Raw genomic sequence first — 23,495 nt, forward strand, 5'->3', positions numbered from 1 at the left:
CACTTTGTTATAAAACATTTTCTCTTAGTGGAATCACATATTTTAATGGAAATGTGATGTCATTTAAATTATTGATATCCAAAAGCATAAGTCCACTGTGTGTCCACAGATATTGAAATAGTTTCAAATGGGCTCTTACTAGCTGCTATGTCTGTTAGATTGCATTCCTCTCCATAAATATTACATCAGCCAGCACACCAGGACTGATGTGGCAGCAAACCAGCATTTAGCATAATAGGCAGCAAGTGGAAGCATGATTGCAAACTGTCTCAGTTCATCTAAATGGCCCAGGCTTCCCACAAAACCTTCAAGTTGTGGTTAGCCACAAATGACTTTCTTTTCTTTCTCTAATATTAACAACCCTCCTTCAGAAATTGACAAAGAGTTCATCTAATGTAGGGGTTGGCATGTACCCTAGGGAGTCAGGAGGTCCCTGGGAGAGAATGTGGGCTGGCTTTGCTCTTGTGCTGAGGTAAATCTATAGCCAGTGGAGTTACTCTGGATTTACACCTCTGTCTTTTTGTTCTGTGTTTGTACAGTGCCTTGCACAATGGGCTCTTAGGTGCCACTGCAATACAAACCATAAATAATTATAGCTGAGAGTGCAGGTTTGTGGGGGTGGTGGTGCGAGGGTTGTATTTGTATTTCTGACATTTGACACTGTAGCTAGACAGATTGACCAAGGTGCACGCTCTGGCTAGGGGCTGTAAGTCTACAATGCTGCATCTCTGTTGGGTCGGGGAGCAGCGTAGCAACATAACACTTCAGAGTGTGTTAAGATCAAAGTTTGTTGTATTTACCCATCTGCCAACCCGAGTTTTTTCTGTCTAAGTTTTGAAGCGTCTTTCAGCACACTGAGTACGCGCTTGCTATGTACTTCCTCACGCTTACTTAGAAAATAAAAATCTCTCTCCACCTCCTATTCACTGGCCCCATTTTAGAAAGGATTTCCCTTGCTTTTGGGCCCACCCTTTCAGTTAGTCACAAGAAAAGCCAACATTTGGGTTTCCAGTGTCCCATCTCAATTCCATCCCTTGACACAGCAGCGTCAGTACAAGGCTGGCTAGGTGCTGGACAGGAATCAAACAGTCCCCTCGCTGTATATTGCACTTTGAAAATGTTAACCTCTAGCTCTTTATAACACAAGAGGATTAAAGGGTCTGAAGGGCTTATAACAGGATGTCCAGAGAATCCAAAGTGATCAGTCAAAATGTCGGCATAACCATCAAAATAAACAATCTCTCGGGAATCTCTATCTGCTTTAGTTGAAATCCTGCTTTCTGTTATTAAATTGTAATTTACCAAGAACAAAATGCTAGTTCAATTGGGGAATTGGGAACGGAAATGAAGACAGCTCGCAGTTATGTCGCTGAGACCACAACTTTTCTCCCAGGAGCCTTTTATCTCAATAACAGACACAGGATGAGGAGAGGAGAGATGGATGGAAAATAGAGTAGTTTATTCATATCAGACAGGTTTCCCAATTGAAAACTGGATGCAGAATAGCATCTGGTGCTGCTAAAAGAAGAGGTGTCTGAACAATGTCCAGCTAGGGACGCACTGGCAACTTGTCAGCAGCTTCAAGGGATGCACTGCACTTGTCTCAATCGGTGCAAATTGCAGTCTTCCTTATCTCCGAAAACTGCAAACCATGAAGACTACAAATCTGAGCATGCAGTACTCTGTCTTTACCTGAGTAGCCTAGAGGTAGGCTTGGAAGGATTAGATTTTTATCGGCAAATGTCAATAAATGTCAATACTATACACGCACAACTGACGAAAAATATTTTCATTAATAATAATAAAAATTTACAGATAGGCAAAGTAAGAAAAATGCTACTTGAGAACTTATTAGAGTTTGATTTAAGAGTATTTACTTTATGTAGACAATTTGTGTTTTAATGGTTGCAAACCTTTAACTTTTTGAATCTTGGCCGTCTAAAGTAATTAAATAATAATTGTCTCCCCTCCCCATTCTCTGATGTTGTTACAATTTTCCACAACTGTGAAAATTTAAATAAGCTTTTTTTTCATTTTTTATTTATTTAACAATACACATTGTGTCAAAATTATTAAAAAAAGGAAATTGAATTCTGCCAAGCCTACCTATCGGTATTGCTCTGTGAAAGGTGGGGAAAATAGGTGTGTGATTTTTATGGGTTTTATAATGTTCCAAGGAGCCTGAAGCTATTTAACAAAAAACTGTTTGCTTTTTACTTTAGAAATATGAGGAATATCAAGTCTGGTCTGTCCTATTTTTATTGAAGGGCTCTTTGGTAACAATGTGAGATTCCTCTGCCTGCAGTTGAAAGGGAGAAAGATGGGGAGATGTATCTTTAACGTTTTTCTTGCAGGTGTGAGTAGGACATTGGAGTTGTATGCTGTAGCTATTAACATAAGTGCAGTGTGTTTAGTGTCTTGACTCTCACTTCAGTTTCCCATGCTCAGCATCTTTTGATGTCATAACAGACCTGCCAACCCCAATTATTTTAAATCAGGTGCCAGCTCCCAAAAAATCACAACATTTTAAAAATATGGTGTTCTTTTATTTGCCTTCAGGTTTTTGAGCCTATAGGGGTCATGTTTTTCAGCTTTGCTCTGCAACCTCAATGATTAGAAATTTGTGTGTTTAAAAAAAACCCCTTATATAATCTCATGACTCCAGGAGCTGGGGCTTTAGAAATACCCCTAATATCATGGGGAAATTGCAAGAGTTGGAATAAGTTCTTCTGTTGTGCATAGAGTTTTCCAGGAAAGTCAGGGGAGTCAAACTCAGTTTTGTACATTAAAAGACAAAAAGAAAAAAAAAATCAAGGCAGGGTTAAGAACCCACCTCCCAGATTCCAGGAGGTGCCTCCAGAGAGGCACAAACACAATCCCTCCTCTGTGCTGATGACCTTTAAGGATACAGACTGCATTGCCAAGCCCTGTGGGCCACTTGCACTGTGCTGCCCTCTAGTCACCCATGAAAGTTACTGTAGTTGTCAACCTGGGATAATGAAATAACATTAGCTTTGGCTTAGAAGCAGATTATTGTGTCTCCCTCTTGTATACGAAGCAGCGTTCCAGCAATCTGTGGTAGCTGCAAATGGCCCGGGTGGAAGCTGCCAGTGCCCAAAGCCGTTAATGTGTGTGTGTTTGTCATCAATAATGTTCTGAGATATTCATAATCCGTGGAACCGGTTCTCCAGCTCTGCTGATGCTTACGGCTCTCTTTCTTTCTTTTTTCCTTCCTTCCTTCCTGTTTCTGTGCCGGCAGCAAACCCTGGAGACGAACCTCACCAACCTGGTTAAACGCAATAGTGAACTCGAAAACCAGATGGCCAAGCTGATACAGATCTGCCAGCAGGTGGAGGTACGTGGTGGCAATGCTTCATAGAGCAGGGGTCCGTGCTGGCTGAGGAGTGTGTGCACTGGGGGCGTGATACCTGCCTGCAGCATGGGAACCCTGAATAGGGGAGAGGGGTTATTTGGGGTGATGATTGGGGGGAAATCGGGTGAAATTTGGAAAGGGATAATGCAGGGGAAAGCCCTGGCATGAGATGAATGAGGCTGCAGAATGGTGTCCCAAGGGCAATGGCAGAAACCCCATACCTTGATTAATTTAAATCTAGACAGGACAGACTGCTGGTAAATACACTATATTACAATGAGCAAACTGCACTGGCCATGGGGGAGGTAGCCTAATAACATGTTCCGTCAAACTGAGATTGTTCTGTGCAATTCTCCCATGGCAGCTGGATGTTGGGAGATGGACGGTGTCAGTGATGAATGGGGGCATGCACTGCCTGACCACTGTGGGTGCGTCACCCTCTTGGGGTGTAGGGGGATTAGTTGACACAGGGAGGTGTAGTTTACATCTCCTTGCCCCAGCTTGGGCCAGTCTGGCCCAATATAGCTAGAGTAGTGAGCCAGTAAAGTGTCTGAGACAATTTCTCGGGAGAAGATAGTTTGTCTGGAGAGGGGCAAATGGAAGTGGCTGATGGACCATAAACAGAATAATTATAACTGTACTGTGGAGAGGAGTATGGAGTAAGCAGCATGGGGTCTATCCTGGAGTTTCTCCTCCTAACTGCCTTCGTAAGTGCTGTGGAGGAAGCAGAAACCCGTATGCAGTGAGAGCTGGAGAGACCGTATCATAAAACACCCGTTAGAGGACAAACAAGCAACAATCAATGAGATGAGAGGTAGTGTAGATAGTTGCAGAGGGAACACCTTCCAATTCCGATCCTACAAGGTGATGTGCAGATGTGAACACGCGCTATTGGAGTGGGGCACTGTGAGAGCACAGGGCCCGCATGTGGGCTCAGGGCTCAAGTGGGGAAGTATGAAAGAAGAAAGAATTCTGTGCTATTTGGAATTTGAGTGCTGCTGCATGGACACAAACTGGCCTATATTGCTTGTGGGTGGTTACAGTTGTGATGGGTTGGACCCCCCTTCCTGGGGAACCACCTGATGTGCTGGAGTCTCACTGAGCCCACCCTTTCCACCAGCCTGGGTTTCCTCACCCTGTTTTTGCTGTGTTAGGCTCTCAAGCCTTCTCCAGTGCGCGCGCGCGCACACACGCGCGCACACATCCAATTGCAGAGACCGACTGAAATCAGCTCCTCCTTTGGGGTATAAATCCAAAATAATATTGTCTCACACTGTGTAGAAATATCTGCACAGCACAATCTCATAAAAATTCACCCTCTCCCTCAATGTGGAGAGATATGCTCAGCTTTTTGCGCCCTCTCTCCCCCAAGATATGAATTCCACAAACTGGGTTTTGGAATAAACTAAAACAAGTTTATAAACTATAAAGGTATATTTAAGTGATTATAAGGGATAGCAAGCAGAACAAAGCAAATTATTGAGCAAATAAAAAAACACGCAAACTAAGCATAATACACTACAGAAACGGTTACACATAGTAATTTTGCACCCTAAATATTGTTTAGGCAGGTTGTAGAGTTTCTGTAGCTCAGAGTTCCAGTTATATCTCTTTACAGGCTAGACCCCTGTTCTCGGCCTGGACTCATCCCTTGCCTTCCCATAGCTTAGTTCCTTGGTTTCTTCAGCAGTCTTCCTTCTCGGGTCAGGAGGCAAATGGAGAGTGCCAATTGCCTTGCTTCCCAGCCTTAAATAGAATTTACATAAGGCGGGAAGCCTTTGTTTCCCAGTGGAAAAATACCAGCAATGACCCAGGTGGTATTTTGTACCAGGTGACCTTATCACCTGACCTTGCAGTGTCAAGCAACCATGAAACAAGGTTTATTTGCAATGTCCACAGGAAGGAACTTCAGGGAAGATGGGAGATCCACATCTTCAAAGGTTCATTGTTTTTTCCTAATGGCCCTTTAAGACTGATTGCTTTCCCAAGTACACACACAGTTGGAATTGTTAAATAGACAATATGCTAACTTCAGATACAGAAATAATACATGCATACAAATTGGATAAACACATTCAGTAATCATAACCTTTCCAATGATACCTCACATGACCTATCTTGCATAAAGCACGTCTTAGTTATGCCATATTCATATCATAACCATATTTCTATGAAGAATAGGGGTGTAACATCACAGTGGTGTCTATGCCGCTAACTGGTTATAGAATCTTGATAATCGTCATGGCCGGGCTGGGCCACTGTATAGGATTGCCAACTTGCTAAGTGCACAAAACCGAACACCCTTGCCCTGCCCCCTGCCCTTCCTCAAGGCCCTGTCCTGCCCCACCCCTTCTCTGAGGCCCCATCCCAATTTACTCCAGCCCTGCTCCCTCCATTGCTCACTCTCCCACACCCTCACTCACTTTCACTGGGCTGGGGAAGAGGGTTGTGGTGGGGTGGGGTGAGGGCTCTGGCTGCAGGTGTGAACTCTGGGGTGGAGCCAGGGATGAGGGGTTTGGGGTGCAGGAAGGATTCTGGGCAGCCGAGGGCTTTGGAATGCGGAGGGGGCTCAGAGCTGGGCACGTGTGTGGGGGGGGTGTAGGGTCTGGGAGGGGAGGTGGTGTTGTGGGCAGGAGGGAATTCCAACCTGGGGGGGTCAGGGTGCAGGGGGGCTCCAGCGCGGGTGGGCACTTACCTCAGGCAGCTCTCCTGGTCCTGGCTCAGAGGGGCTAAGGCAGACTTCCTGCCTGCCCTGGCTCCACATGGCTCCTGGAAGCAGCCGGCATGTCTGGCCCTTAGGTGGAGGCACGGCCAGGTGGCTCTGCACTGTGCATGCTGCCCCCTCCTGCAGGTGCTGCCCCTGCAGATCCCATTGGCCTGGCCAATGGGCTTCAGAGCCAGTGCGCAGGTCGGGGTCAGCACGTGGAGGTTCCTTGATTGCCCCTGTGCCTAGGGCCGCAGGGACATGCTGACTGCTTCTGGGAGCTGCATGGAGCCAGGGCAGGCCGGGAGACTGCCTTAGCCCTGCTGCACCACTGACTGGAATTTTAATGGACCAGTCAGCAGTGCTGACCGGGGCCGCCAGAGTCCCTTTTCATCCGAGCGTTCCGGTTGAAAACGGGATGCCTGGCAAATTTAGCACTGGAGGGGACTGATGCGGGCTGGGGGTAATGAATAGCACATGATCTCACAGTGTGAAGCTCTAGCAGTGTCAAGCCAGTGCTGTATTGAGATATACCACTCAGGTTTGGCCCGGTCAGCCCTCCGCACTATGCTGGGAGAAGTATTTGTTTGCCTAGGCCAGGGCTCAGGAATGGGTTTATTCAGCCCTGGATGTGACAGCTAATCTAGAAACTTCCGACAACCCACTGTTTGGAAAACACCAAATTAGGTCACTCAGCATCCTTTGTCTGATCCAAAACCTGTTCGTCAGCTTTTTTGTGGACACAAATTTCATACATGACTTCATAATATTGCAATGATTATGATCAGGATGACATAACCTTTTGTTAGCTATTTTACATTATATCTCTCTGGATAAATACTAGGAAAGCAGTGTGCTAGGTGTAGTGAGTTTGGCAGGGCTGTTAGGAGCCTTGACACAGAACAGTGACTCCTTTCCCAGCTGGTACCAATTGACCTCAGTGCCACTCAAAGGAGCTTGGGAGAGTGGGGGTGGAGGGGAAACAAGGAATTGCTGGGCAAGGTAGGGACTGGAAAGGAGGAAGGCTGGGACTAGTAATAGTTGGGGGAGATTGAGACTAGGAATGGCTGGGCAAAGAGACTGAGATGGGGATCAGAAGCCTGGGACTTGGTAGTCAAGGAGAATGATGGTGGCTGAGATGATGGCACAGGAGTGAGGAAGAGACAGGAGTGGTACAGGGACAGGCTGGGGCAGAAGGGGTCAAGTCTGAGGGAAAGAGGCAGAAGTCTGAGCCCATTAAAGCACACTTCCCTCTAGAATCTGGAATGGAACTCAAAATTCCTGAGTCTCACTATTTCTCTGCAGTCAGCAAATATCTGTGAAACCCACTGGCAAAGTTTATGGCCCACCCCTCTCTAGTGGCTGGTCCACACAGAGGATGACAACCTACTATTACTATCAGTTACTCTTCGTTCAAGTGGCAGAGGTCTGTGCAGTCGATCTAAAGGTTCCAGCCCTGCTGATGAGCCAGGTGGGTATACCTTTCAGTTTTCTGTTTTAAAAACCTAGGACATTTACACACAGATCATTATTGTGGTTGCAAAGTCAAGCACTCAAAAGTTAGGAAATGTCAGAATTAGGGCAACCTTAATTCTATCCCCTTGTGCACATGCATCATGACACCATCTTTAATTACATGATCACATACTAGTTTTTCCACAGGCCTCTGGCCTCATTCAGTGCACAGGATGGACCTGTTCTGGGGATGAATCAAGGATATATGGTGAAGGAGGCTGTTGTCGTTTGTTGCAGAAGTTGGATAACTTTTAGTGAATGAGGCAGGAGATTGCAGAAAGAGAAGGGATGGTTGGATGATGAAGGTAGTTGAATACTGCCCTGGAGAACTGGATTCTGTCCCTGTCTTTACCACAGAGCTCCTATGTGATTCTGGGCAAGTCACATAAACCAAACTTTTCACAGGTGGTCACTAACTGTGTGTTCTTCATTTTCTGGGTACCTGACTTGAGACCCTGGGGTCTGAAGTGCTGAGTGCTCACAACTATTACTGAAGTCAATAGGAGCTAGACTTTGAACATACAAAGTGCTGTTTAATGCTACGTGATCTCAAAAATCCAGTCCTAGATTTCTCATTTTGGGTCACCAATCTTTAATGGAGGCTTTTGATGTTAATCTGTGCTTCAGACCACCACCTGTAAGATATCACCACCACTCCTCTTACAGGAGCATTGGATACCGTAGTGATGAATGCCATGAAAAATTAATAATTCTGTCTCCAGAGAAGGGTTTGAACAGTGCACAAAAAGTAAGGCAGGGGCAACACCTTGAAGAATGTGGATAACGTGAGATATTGAAAAGCTGCTCATTGAGTGAGCACCATCTATTCTGTGCACTGAATGAGGCAGGAGTCTTATGGAAAAAATAACATGATAATGTAATCAAAGACTATATTATCGTGCATATGCACAAGGGAGCAGAATTAAAGTTGCACAGGGAACCTTAATTCTGGCATCTCTCCGCTGCTGAGTGCCTGACTTTGCAACCTTGATAATGTTCTCTTGATGTATTTTGAGTGTGTATAATTATACAACTACATTTGACAAACTAGAGAGAATGAGAAGCAGAGTGATAAAGATGGCGAGAGGATTGGCGCTCATGGCCTAACAAAAGAGAGATGAAGGCAAATGAATACGTGCAGCTTGGAGAAGCAGGGACAATGGGTGAGTGATAACTGGAAGTGCTTTAAAGGGAATGACATAAAAGGGGCAGAGGTTGAAGGTGGTGAAATGGGTGGGGAATGTAAGCTGGACCAGTGGCCTGGAATTAAAGCAGGATGGGTTTCAGTTGGAGTCGGTCCTATTCCAGGAGGGAGTTCGAACAGCATTTGCCAAGGGATGTAGATGCAATGGAGGCATCAACATGGGAGGTGACTGAAAGCAGAGTAGCAAGACTGTTTACAATAAGAGCAAATGAGAACATCCTTCCTTAGTGAAGGAGGAGATGCTACGTGACCCAGGAGAGCCTTTTCCAACAAGCCGTTTCCTCTGTAATTCTGCGACTGTTCTATATCAGCTGCTAACACTCGCCCATCAATAGGCAGGCATCTTGCCACAATTATGGGTAATATTTGACGTACCTGGCCCCTTTGCAAAACTATTGAAACTTTGTGGGAAACAAAAGAAACAGCGTCTGCTTAGGCTGAGCAGTCTCGTCGTTTTCCTCACAAAATGAAGGGGACTTTTTTGTTTGAAAACAATGAAAAGGCTGACTTAATGGGAGGTGACAATGTAAGTGAGAGCGTGTTTGGGAAACACACTGACAATGCAGGGATGAGCAAGTGTCATACTCCAGCCTGTCAATAAACCAGTACATTTTGTTCTCTACAAGAGTTTGTCTGTTCTTACTGCACCTCAAATCATTGGCCTGTCCTAATGCATCCCAGCAGAGTCTTCTGATGGTGGCATGAGCGTAAGCCCAGCTTCCCAGGCCTTTGGAGTGTGTGGGGGGGGCACCTAGCCATCCCTTTGCCCTGTGCACACGCCCATGGCACTGTTGTGTGGAAGTCACTGGCAGTCATGCTAAGGCAATCGACCCTGCTATATACACTGGGGCAAAACCCCTTTTGAACCCTGTCCGTGCTATGACTGTGCACCCTTCAAACTGAGCCTTTTAAAGAGTCATTTAAAAGAATGGTACAGCATAGCATATACAGCCAAAGAGCCATGGTATGAGGCCCTGTAGATGACTGAAGTGGGCTCTGCCAGCTCTGTGCCCTCTGATACCCATTCCCTCAGAATAGAAGTCATGTCGGGGACAAAGGGAAACCTGGAAGATGCTTTCAGAGTAGCAGCCGTGTTAGTCTGTATTCGCAAAAAAGAAAAGGAGTACTTGTGGCACCTTAAAGACTAACAAATTTATTTGAGCATAAGCTTTCGTGAGTGAGCTGTAGCTCACGAAAGCTTATGCTCAGATAAATTTGTTAGTCTCTAAGGTGCCACAAGTACTCCTTTTCTTTTCTGGAAGATGCTGTGGTCCACTGTGACACACCCCACTCCCCTCAGTACTTCAGCTAGCTCATTGCAGTTGTCAGGCACCAGAGTCCAGAGCCTAGACAGGGAGGGGTCAGGTTACTAACCTAGTTGGTTCATGACAAGCTTCCCTGTTCCCCTACATACCTCCTCTCCGGCTGAATCACATTGATGTCTGATAGAGTGCAGCACTGCCCCACCCCCACCCCCGATTGCCAAGGAGACACCCCCCCTCCCCTGCCCCCAGCATCTTTCCTAGCACGAGGGCAAGTGTCAGACCCACTCCAGAGAGGTCCCCTCTCCTTCTAGAGCTCTGCCCCATCCCAAGCTTGAGGAAAGGGACACAGTTCTGGACTCTCACCTTCTTACTCTGCTGGGTTATGCATGCCTAGGTGGGGTGGGAAAGATGGGCTGGTTGCACTGCGGGTTCTGAGGTACTGATGCCCATTTTGGAATTAGCAGTTTGTCCCTTTAAGGAATAATAGCAGAGCAATGAATGAGACCCAACTGAGCCACAGGGTCTGCGGCCCTAGGAGCATGCATGGCATAGCGTGGGGGAAATGTGCCCCACAGTCCATTTCAGATGGGGAATTCGCTATCACCATTGGTTGTCACCACGGAAGACCGCATGAGCTAGCAGCACACCTTCTGGGAGAGGACTTAGTGCTCCATGTGATCTGGAATCCCCAGCAGGGCAGGCTCCGGACACAAGGGCGGATTGGAATTTATTGGTCAAAACTGTGTTTTGATGGAAAATTGGGTTTTCAATTAAACAAAATTTATGCAAAAAAAGTTTTGCTTTCTGCTGAAAATTTCATTTTTTTCCATAGAAAGTTTCTTCTCTATGAGCCAGGATTCCTTGGCAGCTGGATTTCATCTCCTGTAATGCACCATAGCCAGAAATTGCATGATGCAAATCATTCCCTCACCTAAAGGGAAGACCAGGGTGCATTATCGGAGATGTAGTCAAGTGGGGACACAAGGAGCAAACTAAAACTCCCATGAAGCACTGCAACTCCAAGTTTTAGCCTAAAAGGTCTGGATTTTGTGGTTTTGGTGAAAATTCAGAATTTCCTGGGGGGTGGGGGAATTACCGAAAACAAAAGGTTTTTTTTCATTTCTGTCAAAAATTTGCCGCCTGTGGGAAAAAAAAAATGGCCCAGCTGTGCTGGATACATTTCCATCACTGTCTTGCCCCTGAGGCATTCAGTGTAGCCTTGCTGGAGAGTCTGAGGCTATTTCTACACTTAAAATGCTCCAGCGAGACCTCACAGCTGCGGCTGTGCCACTGTAGCGCTTCAGGGTAGACACTCGCTACAGTGATGGGATGTAATTAATCCACTACCCCAAGAGACGGTACCCAGGTCAATGGAAGAATTCTTCTGTCAACCCAGCACTGTTGGCACCGGGGGCTAGATTGGCATAGCTGCATCTCTCAGGGGGTGTCGATTTTTCATGTCCCTCAGAGAAGTAGCAATACCAAGGTAAATTTGCAGTGTAGACCAGCTCTGAGAATCTAATATCATTAAAATGAGATTTATTAGTCAGAGTCAGAGGTAGAGTTGCCGGGGTCTGTTTTTTTACCGGAAAGTCTGGTCGAAAAGGGGACCTGGCAGTGTCCAGTAAAAAAAAATCCAGTTACCGTGGGCAATGTGGGAGGCGCTGGGTCATCAACCTGTGCCAGCCCCTGCTCAGCCAGGGCTGCCTCCTACCTGCATCTCCCATCCCAGCCCTAGAGCAGAGGGAGCCAAGCTGGGAGTGGGTGCAGGGAGTGGGAGGATCAAGCACTGAGGGGGGGGAAGGGAGGAGCAAGCGCGGGGGGCTCAGGGGAAGAGGTGGGGCAGGAAGATCTGGTTTTCAGAAATTAGAAAGTTGGCAACTCCTAGTCAAAGGAGGTCTGGTCAAAACCAAAGAAACGGTCTGTGTAGGGGATCTATCCTGACCCTACAGAGCTCTGCCAGATGGGTCACCATTGTGGCATTACATGACAGTTTCATTTCTAACATGTCATCTCTCTTCTCTCTGACCCATCTGGCAGGCAGTCTGTCAGGGTATGTCGACAGTAGAGTGTTTTGGTAACTGATTGCCAATTTAACTGGCAGTGGTTTACTCCTCTGGCTACTCCGGATACTACCTAGATGTTTGTTCCAGGCTACAGTACTCGTCTACTTTCAATATGAATGACACCAGGTCAGACTGCTGATTGTCAAGGTCACAGAATACAGATGTTTCCAAGAAATAAGCAATAGGACAAGTTTCAGAGTAGCAGCCGTGTTAGTCTGTATTCGCAAAAAAGAAAAGGAGTACTTGTGGCACCTTAGAGACTAACAAATTTATTAGAGCATAAGCTTTCGTGAGCTACAGCTCACTTCATCGGATGCATTTGGTGGAAAAAACAGAGGAGAGATTTATACACACACACAGAGAACATGAAACAATGGGTTTTCATACACACTGTAAGGAGAGTGATCACTTAAGATAAGCCATCACCCACAGCAGGGGGGGGAAAGGAGGAAAACCTTCCATGGTGACAAGCAGGTAGGCTAATTCCAGCAGTTAACAAAATATCAGAGGAACAGTGGGGGGTGGGGTGGGGGGGAGAATACCATGGGGAAATAGTTTTTACTTTGTGTATGACTCATCCATTCCCAGTCTCTATTCAAGCCTAAGTTAATTGTATCCAGTTTGCAAATTAATTCCAATTCAGCAGTCTCTCGTTGGAGTCTGTTTTTGAAGCTTTTTTGTTGAAGTATAGCCACTCTTAGGTCTGTGATCGAGTGACCAGAGAGATTGAAGTGTTCTCCAACTGGTTTTTGAATGTTATAATTCTTGACGTCTGATTTGTGTCCATTCATTCTTTACGTAGAGACTGTCCAGTTTGGCCAATGTACATGGCAGAGGGGCATTGCTGGCACATGATGGCATATATCACATTGGTAGATGCGCAGGTGAACGAGCCTCTGATAGTGTGGCTGATGTGATTAGGCCCTATGATGGTATCCCCTAAATAGATATGTGGACAGAGTTGGCAACGGGCTTTGTTGCAAGGATAGGTTCCTGGGTTAGTGGTTCTGTTGTGTGGTGTGTGGTTGCTGGTGAGTATTTGCTTCAGATTGGGGGGCTGTCTGTAAGCAAGGACTGGTCTATCTCCCAATCTGAGAAGCGATGGCTCGTCCTTCAGGATAGGTTGTAGATCCTTGATGATGCATTGGAGAGGTTTTAGTTGGGGGCTGAAGGTGATGGCTAGTGGCGTTCTGTTGTTTTCTTTGTTGGGCCTGTCCTGTAGTAGGTGACTTCTGGGTACTCTTCTGGCTCTGTCAATCTGTTTCTTCACTTCAGCAGGTGGGTATTGTAGTTGTAGGAATGCATGATAGGATCTTGTAGGTGTTTGTCTCTGTCTGAGGGGTTGGAGCAAATGCGGTTATATCGTAGCGCTTGGCTGTAGACAATGGATCGAGTGGTATGATCTGGATGAAAGCTAGAGGCATGTAGGTAGGAATAGCGGTCAGTAGGTTTCCGATATAGGGTGGTGTTTATGTGACCATCGCTTATTAGCACCGTAGTGTCCAGGAAGTGGATCTCTTGTGTGGACTGGTCCAGGCTGAGGTTGATGGTGGGATGGAAATTGTTGAAATCATGGTGGAATTCCTCAAGAGCTTCTTTTCCATGGGTCCAGATGATGAAGATGTCATCAATGTAGCGCAAGTAGAGTAGGGGCATTAGGGGACGAGAGCTGAGGAAGCGTTGTTCTAAGTCAGCCATAAAAATGTTGGCATACTGTGGGGCCATGCGGGTACCCATCGCAGTGCCGCTGATTTGAAGGTATACATTGTCATGTCTATCATGCATTCCTACAACTACAATACCCACCTGCTGAAGTGAAGAAACAGATTGACAGAGCCAGAAGAGTACCCAGAAGTCACCTACTACAGGACGGCCCAACAAAGAAAACAACAGAACGCCACTAGCCATCACCTTCAGCCCCCAACTAAAACCTCTCCAACGCATCATCAAGGATCTACAACCTATCCTGAAGGACGAGCCATCGCTCTCTCAGATCTTGGGAGATAGACCAGTCCTTGCTTACAGACAGCCCCCCAATCTGAAGCAAATACTCACCAGCAACCACACCACCAACAGAACCACTAACCCAGGAACCTATCCTTGCAACAAAGCCCGTTGCCAACTCTGTCCACATATCTATTCAGGGATACCATCATAGGGCCTAATCACATCAGCCACACTATCAGAGGCTCGTTCACCTGCGCATCTACCAATGTGATATATGCCATCATGTGCCAGCAATGCCCCTCTGCCATGTACATTGGCCAAACTGGACAGTCTCTACGTAAAAGAATGAATGGACACAAATCAGACGTCAAGAATTATAACATTCAAAACCAGTTGGAGAACACTTCAATCTCTCTGGTCACTCGATCACACCTAAGAGTGGCTATACTTCAACAAAAAAGCTTCAAAAACAGACTCCAACGAGAGACTGCTGAATTGAATTAATTTGCAAACTGGATACAATTAACTTAGGCTTGAATAGAGACTGGGAATGGATGAGTCATTACACAAAGTAAAACTATTTCCCCATGGTATTTCTCCCCCCCCACCCCACCCCCCCCACTGTTCCTCTGATATTCTTGTTAACTGCTGGAATTAGCCTACCTGCTTGTCACCATGGAAGGTTTTCCTCCTTTCCCCCCCCTGCTGTGGGTGATGGCTTATCTTAAGTGATCACTCTCCTTACAGTGTGTATGATAACCCATTGTTTCATGTTCTCTGTGTGTGTATATAAATCTCTCCTCTGTTTTTTCCACCAAATGCATCCGATGAAGTGAGCTGTAGCTCACGAAGCTTATGCTCTAATAAATTTGTTAGTCTCTAAGGTGCCACAAGTACTCCTTTTCTTTTTGCAATAGGACAAGGTAGACTATCTTCTCCCACTCTGCATTCTCTAAACATACTGGTTTTTTTTCCCGTCGTGCCTAAATTGGTTCCTTCCTCTTTTCTCCCTCCCCTACAAAAACATGATTATGAAACTGCATCCTTCCTGCTATCAGAAACCAAGATTAGAATTTCCATTGGCTGAATTCTGTAGGCAGGCAGCAGCAGCAATTGGAAAATGTTTTGTATTGAGGATTACAGGAAAGAATCAGAGGAAAACAGATCACCTTTAATCCCATTCAAGAAAGGGACTGATCTGACCTTGCTCTCTGACCAGTTGATCTATAAAATTCTTTGTCTTGCTGATTAGCAATCAGGCCTCCTTGTTTGCATTTCCAGGGGAAACCTCTGTAGAATGCACACCCAATAGAAAGTGTATGCCAACTGAATAATGCTTATTCTTGGCTATTACTGCATGAACCAGGAGTTCATAAATAAGGAGCCCTTGCAAATAACAACTGAAGGGAAGAATGGTTATACCTTATTGTTCTTTCAAAGTGCATAACAATTAATAGTAAATTAGTTTGCTCTTTTGTTTGCTGAGGTGATGCATGGAGAGAGGCCATTGCAATTAGTTTCTTCCTAATGGGCTATTGATTTTCAGTTACTAAATTAAGCAGCAGTTCTTCAAACAACTTCCTTTAAAAGAATAAAGACACTGATCTACTACAGGGATCTCGGAAATGGATTTAGGTTATTTTTGTCGCTACTTCAGCAAATTTGTCGTGAAGGTTATTTATCTAGTTGAGTTACATTTCCACAGGCCGAGACACCTCACCTGCAGTAGATAGAATTCAGAGTAGCAGCCGTGTTAGTCTGTATTCGCAAAAAAAAAAGGGGTACTTGTGGCACCTTAGAGACTAACAAATTTATTTGAGCATAAGCTTTCGTGAGCTACAGCTCACTTCATCGGATGCATTTTCCCCAAATGCATCCGATGAAGTGAGCTGTAGCTCACGAAAGCTTATGCTCAAATAAATTTGTTAGTCTCTAAGGTGCCACAAGTACTCTTTTTCTTTTAGTAGATAGAATGCTCCTACTATTCAGCCTTGCTATAACTTTCAATGCAGCTGCTGACCACAAGCTGCTCAGGGACTAGCTGCAGCCGCGGATGACACAGAACTATAGTGGCTCCAATCATCCTTCTCCAATAGGACCCAGAGAGTGGTGATGGGTAACTGCTTTTCCTCTAGAGTCCCACAAGGACCCCCCTGCCCTCCCTCTGCCTGAGAGCACTGGGAAAGTGTTGAGGCTCCCCGACCAGCCAGCTGAAACTCTGCAGGTTTTGGCTAAATCATGTCCCTGTTCTTTGACCAGCTCCACTCTTAATCCAGGAAGGGGAGACAAGAAGCAAATCTAGTCAGGCCCTTCCCATGCAGAGGTAATTTACCTGTGACAACTGCAACAGACATTAGAGAAAGTCCTGAGTGAGAGAGTGAGCAATCTATGTGAACTTGCTTTTGAATGATGCTTTGAGCTTTGTTCTTGCTCCGGTTTTACAGAGATGCAATTCCAGTGGCTTTGTGCCTTGGCACCTGTATCTCAGAGAAATGACCTGGCAGTAATCCAAGACGTGCAGCTGTCCCTGTTGCATCCCTATGGCTGGCTGAGGATAGTCTCCACAAGGGAAGGATTTTCTTCTGATGAGCATCGTTCTAGCCATGTTCCCAGGCTCCTTCTCTCCCTCCTGCCTGTGCCCCTCACTGTGGATCATGACAGAGAGCATTAATAAGGGGGAATGAAGAGTGAATGGATTTTTGCAAGCAGAATATTCAGAGCAAGAGCTGTAACCTCACCAGGCAAAATGAAAGTGACTAACATTTTTATAGGTCAGGGTATGACTCAAAGGCCTTGCTGGAGATGGAAGATGGACACATCTGGATATGTCAGTATCTTCCATTTGTGAAAGGTGGTCATCTAGGGGACTTGTATAGAGAGCTGCTGGTAAACTCTGTATGTTCAGCTTTCTGAACTGTGCAATGAGTAAATGACGATTTTTTGACCTTATGTTATATCCCCAAGTAATTGGCTCCTGCATTAGCTATTGCTCACATTTATAGGTTGCCTGTAAGGTCATCTGCATCAGTCCCATCTGTGAAAGGCTGGCTTCCAATCCTAAAGCTGAGTGGACTATGTGGCCGATCCTGATCCAGTAGCAGGGAGTAGATATAGATTTAAATATTAGAGACGTTTTTAAACAAAAGACTATCCTGCAGGGAAATGAAGGTACCTAAATCCAGGTCTTGGCCAGTGCAGAGAGCAAAGGAGGGGGCTGTGTGTGATAGAGATTTGTTGGACAGGAGAATAGGGGAGTGAAAGTTCACTTCTAGTGAGGACTCTGACTTGTGTTTTTATTTTTATGTTGAGAAGAGGCGGTAGGTATTTCTCTGTCAAACAGGTCAGCAGTGTTCAATGCCTTTTCTCAGATGGACTACAGAGCCTAGATACACAACTCAAAAGAATCTTTGAATTCTTTGAAATATACACCATTGGATTCAAATTTACAACACATCCTGTCACTCCTACATAATCTGTTCCCAGGTTCCCGGTCTGTCTGAGAGCAGGATTCCCGCTCTAAAGCCCTTTTCAAGGAATCCACCATGCTCTTCTGAATGGGTGAGATACTTTGTCAACCCTGCCCATGGCTTTGAGTTCACCCCTGGGATCTATAACAAATTTATCTGTGATAAATTAAGAGGTTTGATATTTCTTTAGATCCTGGAAGTCTAGTCTGTAATTTTCTACTTCATTTGGAAGTTTTAAGCTTTGTCAATCATTCCTCATAAAATCACAGTTGAAATAAATTTCTCTGTCTTAACAAACTATGCCTCCCTAGCCACCAGAGGTAGCATTTGAGAAAGAACATTAAAACATGGAGCAGAAAACATCTTCGCTATTCTAGATTTACCCTTTGGGCTTGGGTTCAAGGGATTCTACCTTACAAAGTCTTCCTTGCCATTGTATAACTAGGCACCAGTGACCCCTAATTATATTATTCAGTCTCTTGTTCATCTTAATTCCTAAATCCTACCCAGAAAGCTGTGTTACTAGAGTGATAACATAGCCCAGTTAAGTATTAAAAAGTCAGGAAATAACATTAGTGCTGAACATGCAACCTTAATTCTGCCCCTGGTGTATATAATGACATGATCCCATATTATTTCTGTATACTCCAAGCAAACAGGATTAGTCTGAGTAATTTATCTGAAAAGTATACTGTAAACCAAATGTACTCCATGTGCCACAGGATGAGGATAACCATGCAGAATAGTGAAAATTGCTAGTTCACAGGTAGTTTTATAGTTAACGGCCTCAGCCTCTGGATTACACTGGAGAGATGTTGAGCTGCTGCTTAGGGCTTGTCTACACTTAAAAGCAACGGTGGCACAGCGCTGTCTACACTGGACTTAGGTCTCTTCCATTGACCTAGCACTGTCTACATGGGGATTTAGATCAGATTAAGTACGTTGCTCTGGGTGTGGATTTTTCACATTTTTCACATTTTTCACATGAGCGATACAGCTTGGTCGACCTAATTTTCTAGAGTAGACCAGCTCTTAGTAGGAGAATGTATAGTACACAGGTGTTGCCAAAATGATTAAAATACAGGTCTGAGGCCTGGTTTACACCTAAAACCTATGTCGACCTACCTATGTTACTCATGCGCCTGAGAAACGTAGTTAAGTCCCATGTACACTGGTAGGTCGATGGAAGATTCATCCTTCTACCTACCACTTCTCAAGGATGGATTCACTATACTGACAGAAAACCTTTTGCATTGCTGTAGCAAGTGTCTACACTACTGCAGCATAGCTTTGCTGCTGTCGCACTTATAGTGTAGACGTGCCCTCAGAGAGAAGAACGTTTCTCTGTAAAGCATCTGTCAATCAAAATACCTGACTCATTGTGGCCATGCAGTTGGTGCAGGAAGAAATATTCCAAAATGTGATACCTGTGCATGTAGAAAGACACACACCTGTTTTTAACGGGATATCGGGGAGCAACATGGCTGCTAACTCTGCCTGGCTCCCTTGTGCATAGCTTAGTCTTATGCTTGCTTGGCTGCTCTCCTGTAACTGGGTCACAACACTGTTTGCAGTATCTGGGACACTGGGGTGGCTAGTCGCCCCAACAATCTATTCAGTAGGAGATCCCAGAATAATTTGACCCAAGTGTTGCTGAGGCTGTGCTGTGTACATGTCCTCTGGGCGCATAGCCTCCTGAAGCATTCTAGGAGAGTTATTGAGATCTCCCAGAATGCACTGGTACAGGCAAGATTAGGTGCCATGGCAGTTGCAGATGTGCAAATGTGGCTGACGTGGCTGTGTAGTGCAAGAAGCCTCTTGTCTGAATACAGTTCAGTGAACCAATGTGTCTCGTAGCCAGGTAAAATGGGAGTGGCACAAAGCAATTGCAAAACATAGTATCACTTGTAGTGTGGACAGGCCTAATTACCTGTGTATGAATGACTGCATAGCAGATCCTTCCTTAAACTGCCTGTTACAAATACAACCCAAAAAACCCCCAAACAACAAAAACTACTCTCCATGCACAGAACACGATTTTCAAAGGCTTAGATCTGGAACTAATCCAAACCAGTTTACTCCCCAAGCCAAGCTGCTGCTCCTGAGTGAGAGCCAGTTCCAGACTAACAGTCAGCGATCATTCCCCAATTTTTTTAAGTGTTGCTGCTCCATGATATCACAGCTGCCCCCACTGCCATAACTGATATATTTGTGGTGTTGGTTTCTACTCACCTTATGCTCAAAAAAGGTTGAACTGTTTTTGCTCAAATAGAAGAAAGTATTCATTCTTGGCTTCTGGGCAGAGACCAAACCTGCAAAATTTCACCCAAAATGTGAAAGCTTCAGAAATTAGATTGGAACGGTTATGCAGCCTTGCTTGTAGGGGTGCTGGTGCCCATGCTCTAGTATAGTCAGATCTTTTTACTCATTTAATCTCCCAAAGCGTAAACATGGCAAACTGCAGATTTTTGCCAATGTTGAGATTTCTGATTTAGAATTGATTTAACTTGGAGTGCTGAATTTTCCATGATATTTAAGATTGCAGGGATAGTGTGATTTGAGTTGCTTGTTATGGATTGTCTCCATGTTCAGCAGTAATTTGCAGCCCTCACCTGATATGTCCTTTCTGCTTGTGACAGTGATCACTAAGGGTTCTAAAGCCAGTGCAATAGCAATGCTGATAAAGGGCATCCCAGTTTAGTGCTTCTGTGAAACAAGGAAGGTGCTCACAAACTATTCCTCCATACCATTGCCTCAAGAGGTGAATAAATCTCTGTAATCACAGGCTGTGTCAAAACTATTTAGGGTATGTTAAAGACTCCATTATTCACCCCTGTCAAAAACATGTGATGCCTGGAATGACATTGGGTCTAAATTGTCTTTAGATTCATCTCTAATGTCCAAAAGGTTACAGAGATTATCTGCTGTTTACCTCTTTGGAATTAAATCCACCAGATCTTCATTAATTGTTTCCCCTTTCGCTCTGTTTAATCTGCTGGTCAGGATTTTAGTAAACTGCTTGTAAGCTGTATTTAACAGAGGCTGGTCTATAACTGCTCTGCTGCTTCGATCTTTTTGCAGTTTCAAAAACAGTGGATCCATTTTATTCATGGCACTGGTAGAGTGTTTATTTTATTACAGAAGGAACCAGATTTCTCTCTATAATTTGTCTGACTCCCCTGGTATGTCACCCCTTCCTAGAGAGTGATACATTGTAACCCTTTTAGGCCTCTCACTTTCACTAGTGGGATATTTCTTCTTCCTGCTGCTTCTTTCCTAGTTCAGGTATTGCAGGTATTTGAAGCTTGGGGGAGAAAAGGTCCAGCAGGGATTAATTAGCTTAAGTTAAATGAAATGCATTATAGAGACTTCTCTCTCCTACATTCATTCCACTTCATCACAGGGTGCCGGAACGGGGGGGCAGGGGCTATGGGCCATGCCCCCCCGTTTTATTGGCTGTAAGGGTGAGCAACGGGGAAGGGGCGGAGATGATGGTGGGAGGGCGGTATAGGATGGAGTCTCAGCGGCAGTGCGGCGTGGGGAGTATAGGCAGGTTCAGTCACCTGTGGCCCCTCACTTTTAGGGCACTTACTCTGCTCCTGTTTCATCATGAATAGTAGGAAGAGCCCTAGAACTGGCTGGTTTCTCAAGCTCACACCAAAACCCTGTTACTAGATCCTGATTATTTAGTCTGTGTTTTAATGGCCCTAGTCACACATACCATACACAGTGTGTGTGCACTTCGTATTTTGCCTTGACTAGATTAGATTCTGCATGATCCACTTTAAGTGGCTCTGAACACCATTGTGATTCATAGATCCCAGGCCCAAGGGCCCACTGTGATCATCTAGTCTAACCCCCTGCATCCCACAGGCCAGAGACCTGCCCCACTATAATCCCAGACAGATCTTTTCGAAAACATCCACTCTTGCTTTTAAAATTGTCACTGATGGACTCCACCACAAGGTGGACCTTTCCATTAGCTTGTTTCTAGTCTGAAACTCTCCCTCCAGTGTGCCAACTGTCTCCAGTACGGCTCCACACAGTTTACCAACCCTTCCCATAACGTTCCTTTTTCTGTTCCCCTGGCAGAAGGCTGCTGTTGTAGCGCCATGGTGCAAACACGTCCTACTCAACGAAGGGTTTTTCTGTCGATGTAGGTAATCCACATCCCCGAGCAGCAGTAGTTTAGTCGATGAAAGAATTCTTCGCTCAACCTACACCAGGGTTAGTTGACTTAACTATGGCACCTGGAGCAATGATCTAAATTTTAAGTGTAGACCATGGCGTCGAGACTGAAGATGGGAACGTCAAAAGGCCCAGAAACTAAATGGATCTTGCTGTGAAACTGAAGCTTTTTGTTGGGTCTCCTCCCATAGCTTCATTCATTCTGGCACACTTGGGGCACAGGCTCTCCGCTACTGGGAAGTGTGGGTGTCCATTGTAATGCAGTGAGGAGGGGAGGCAGGAGAGACCAAGCATGTGCCTTTAAAATATGGCCATGCTTCCCCTAGCGTTAGGCCAAATCAAAGAGGCTTGTGGGCTAGTGCCCCACTTCTGAACTACACTGATTTCAGGGGACAGATGGCCATTTGCCTGTCTGGTGGAGAAATGTAAGGGCACAGAGACTTACGGTCAGGACACTTTCCAGATCTGGTTTGATATCCTAGCTAGAGCTGCAAAATTTTTGGGACAACCATTTTTTTTCCTGAAAAATGCAGATTCGGGTTGACAGAAACATTTTACAATTCAGCTCAAATTCACCAGATTGTTTTGGCCGGGGAAAAAAACAAACAATCTGAAGGGAAAAAAATGAAATGTTTCATTTTCATAGAATCATAGAACTGGAAGGGACCTCAAAATATCACCTATCCAGTCCCCCTACATTCAAGGCAGGACGAAATATATCTAGACCAGGGATCTCAAACTCAAATCACCACAAGGGCCACATGAGGACTATACTTGTGCAGGGCTGCATCACTGAAACCTTTTCATACACGATACAAATTAGTAGAAAATGAGGAGTATATAGTATGCTATTAAAAGTCAATGTTTAACTTTTTAAAAACCGTAATGCGAAGACATGTTTTGATAAATATAAACCTTTAATGCGCCTCACTCAAACAACAAAACACGCATTTACTTTTAGAATTACTTCAATTAATATTTTAGCTTGTGGTCCACTATGACCCCCAGATCCCTTTCCGCAGTACTCCTTCCTAGGCATCATTTCCCATTTTTATTGTGTACAACTGATTGTTTCCCTCTTAAGTGGAGTACTTTGCCTATGTGCTTATTGAATTTCATCCTATTTACTTCAGACCATTTCTCCAGTTTGTCCAGATCATTTTGAATTTTAATCCTATTCTCCAAACACTTGCAACCCCTCCTAGCTTGCTATCATCCACAAACTTTATAATGTACTGTTATGCCATTATCTAAATCACTGATGAAGATATTGAAACAGAACCACACCCAGAACCAATCCCTGTGGGACCCCACTCATTATTCCTTCCAGCATGACTGTGAACCACTGATAACTACTCTCTGGAATGATTTTCCAAACATTATGCACCCCCTTAGTACTCCATCTAGGTTGTATTTCCCTAGTTTGTTTATGAGATCATGCAAGACCGTATCAAAAGCCTTACTAAAGTCAAGATATATCACATCTACCACTTCCTTCCTATCCACAAGCTTGTTACCCTTGGTTGGTTTGACATGACTTATTCTTGACAAATCCATGCTGACTGTTATTTATCACCTTATTTTCTTCTAGGTGTTTGCAAATTTTGCTTAATCATTTGCTCCATGATCTTTTCGATACAAAAGTTAAGCTGACTGATCTGTAATTCCCCGTGTTGTCTTATTTCCCTTTTTATAGACGGCGCTAGATTTGCCCTTTTCCAGTCCTTCTGGAATGTCTTCCATCTTCCATGACTTTTCAAAGATAA

General features: G+C 44.9%; 1 protein-coding gene across 4 annotated transcripts in view; it reads left to right on the top strand.

Annotated features, from left to right (window-relative positions):
- Positions 1-23,495, top strand: part of LOC119861755 (probable E3 ubiquitin-protein ligase MID2) — a 312,271-nt gene that overhangs the window by 191,621 nt on the left and 97,155 nt on the right. For all 4 annotated transcript variants that reach the window (XM_038417263.2, XM_043492262.1, XM_043492261.1 and 1 more), the window contains one exon: positions 3,260-3,355. In XM_038417263.2, coding sequence (XP_038273191.1) covers positions 3,260-3,355 — 96 coding nt within the window. The remainder of the gene's footprint in view (positions 1-3,259; positions 3,356-23,495) is intronic.

The sequence above is a fragment of the Dermochelys coriacea genome, chromosome 9, assembly GCF_009764565.3.
Source record: "Dermochelys coriacea isolate rDerCor1 chromosome 9, rDerCor1.pri.v4, whole genome shotgun sequence".
NCBI lineage: Eukaryota > Metazoa > Chordata > Testudines > Dermochelyidae > Dermochelys > Dermochelys coriacea.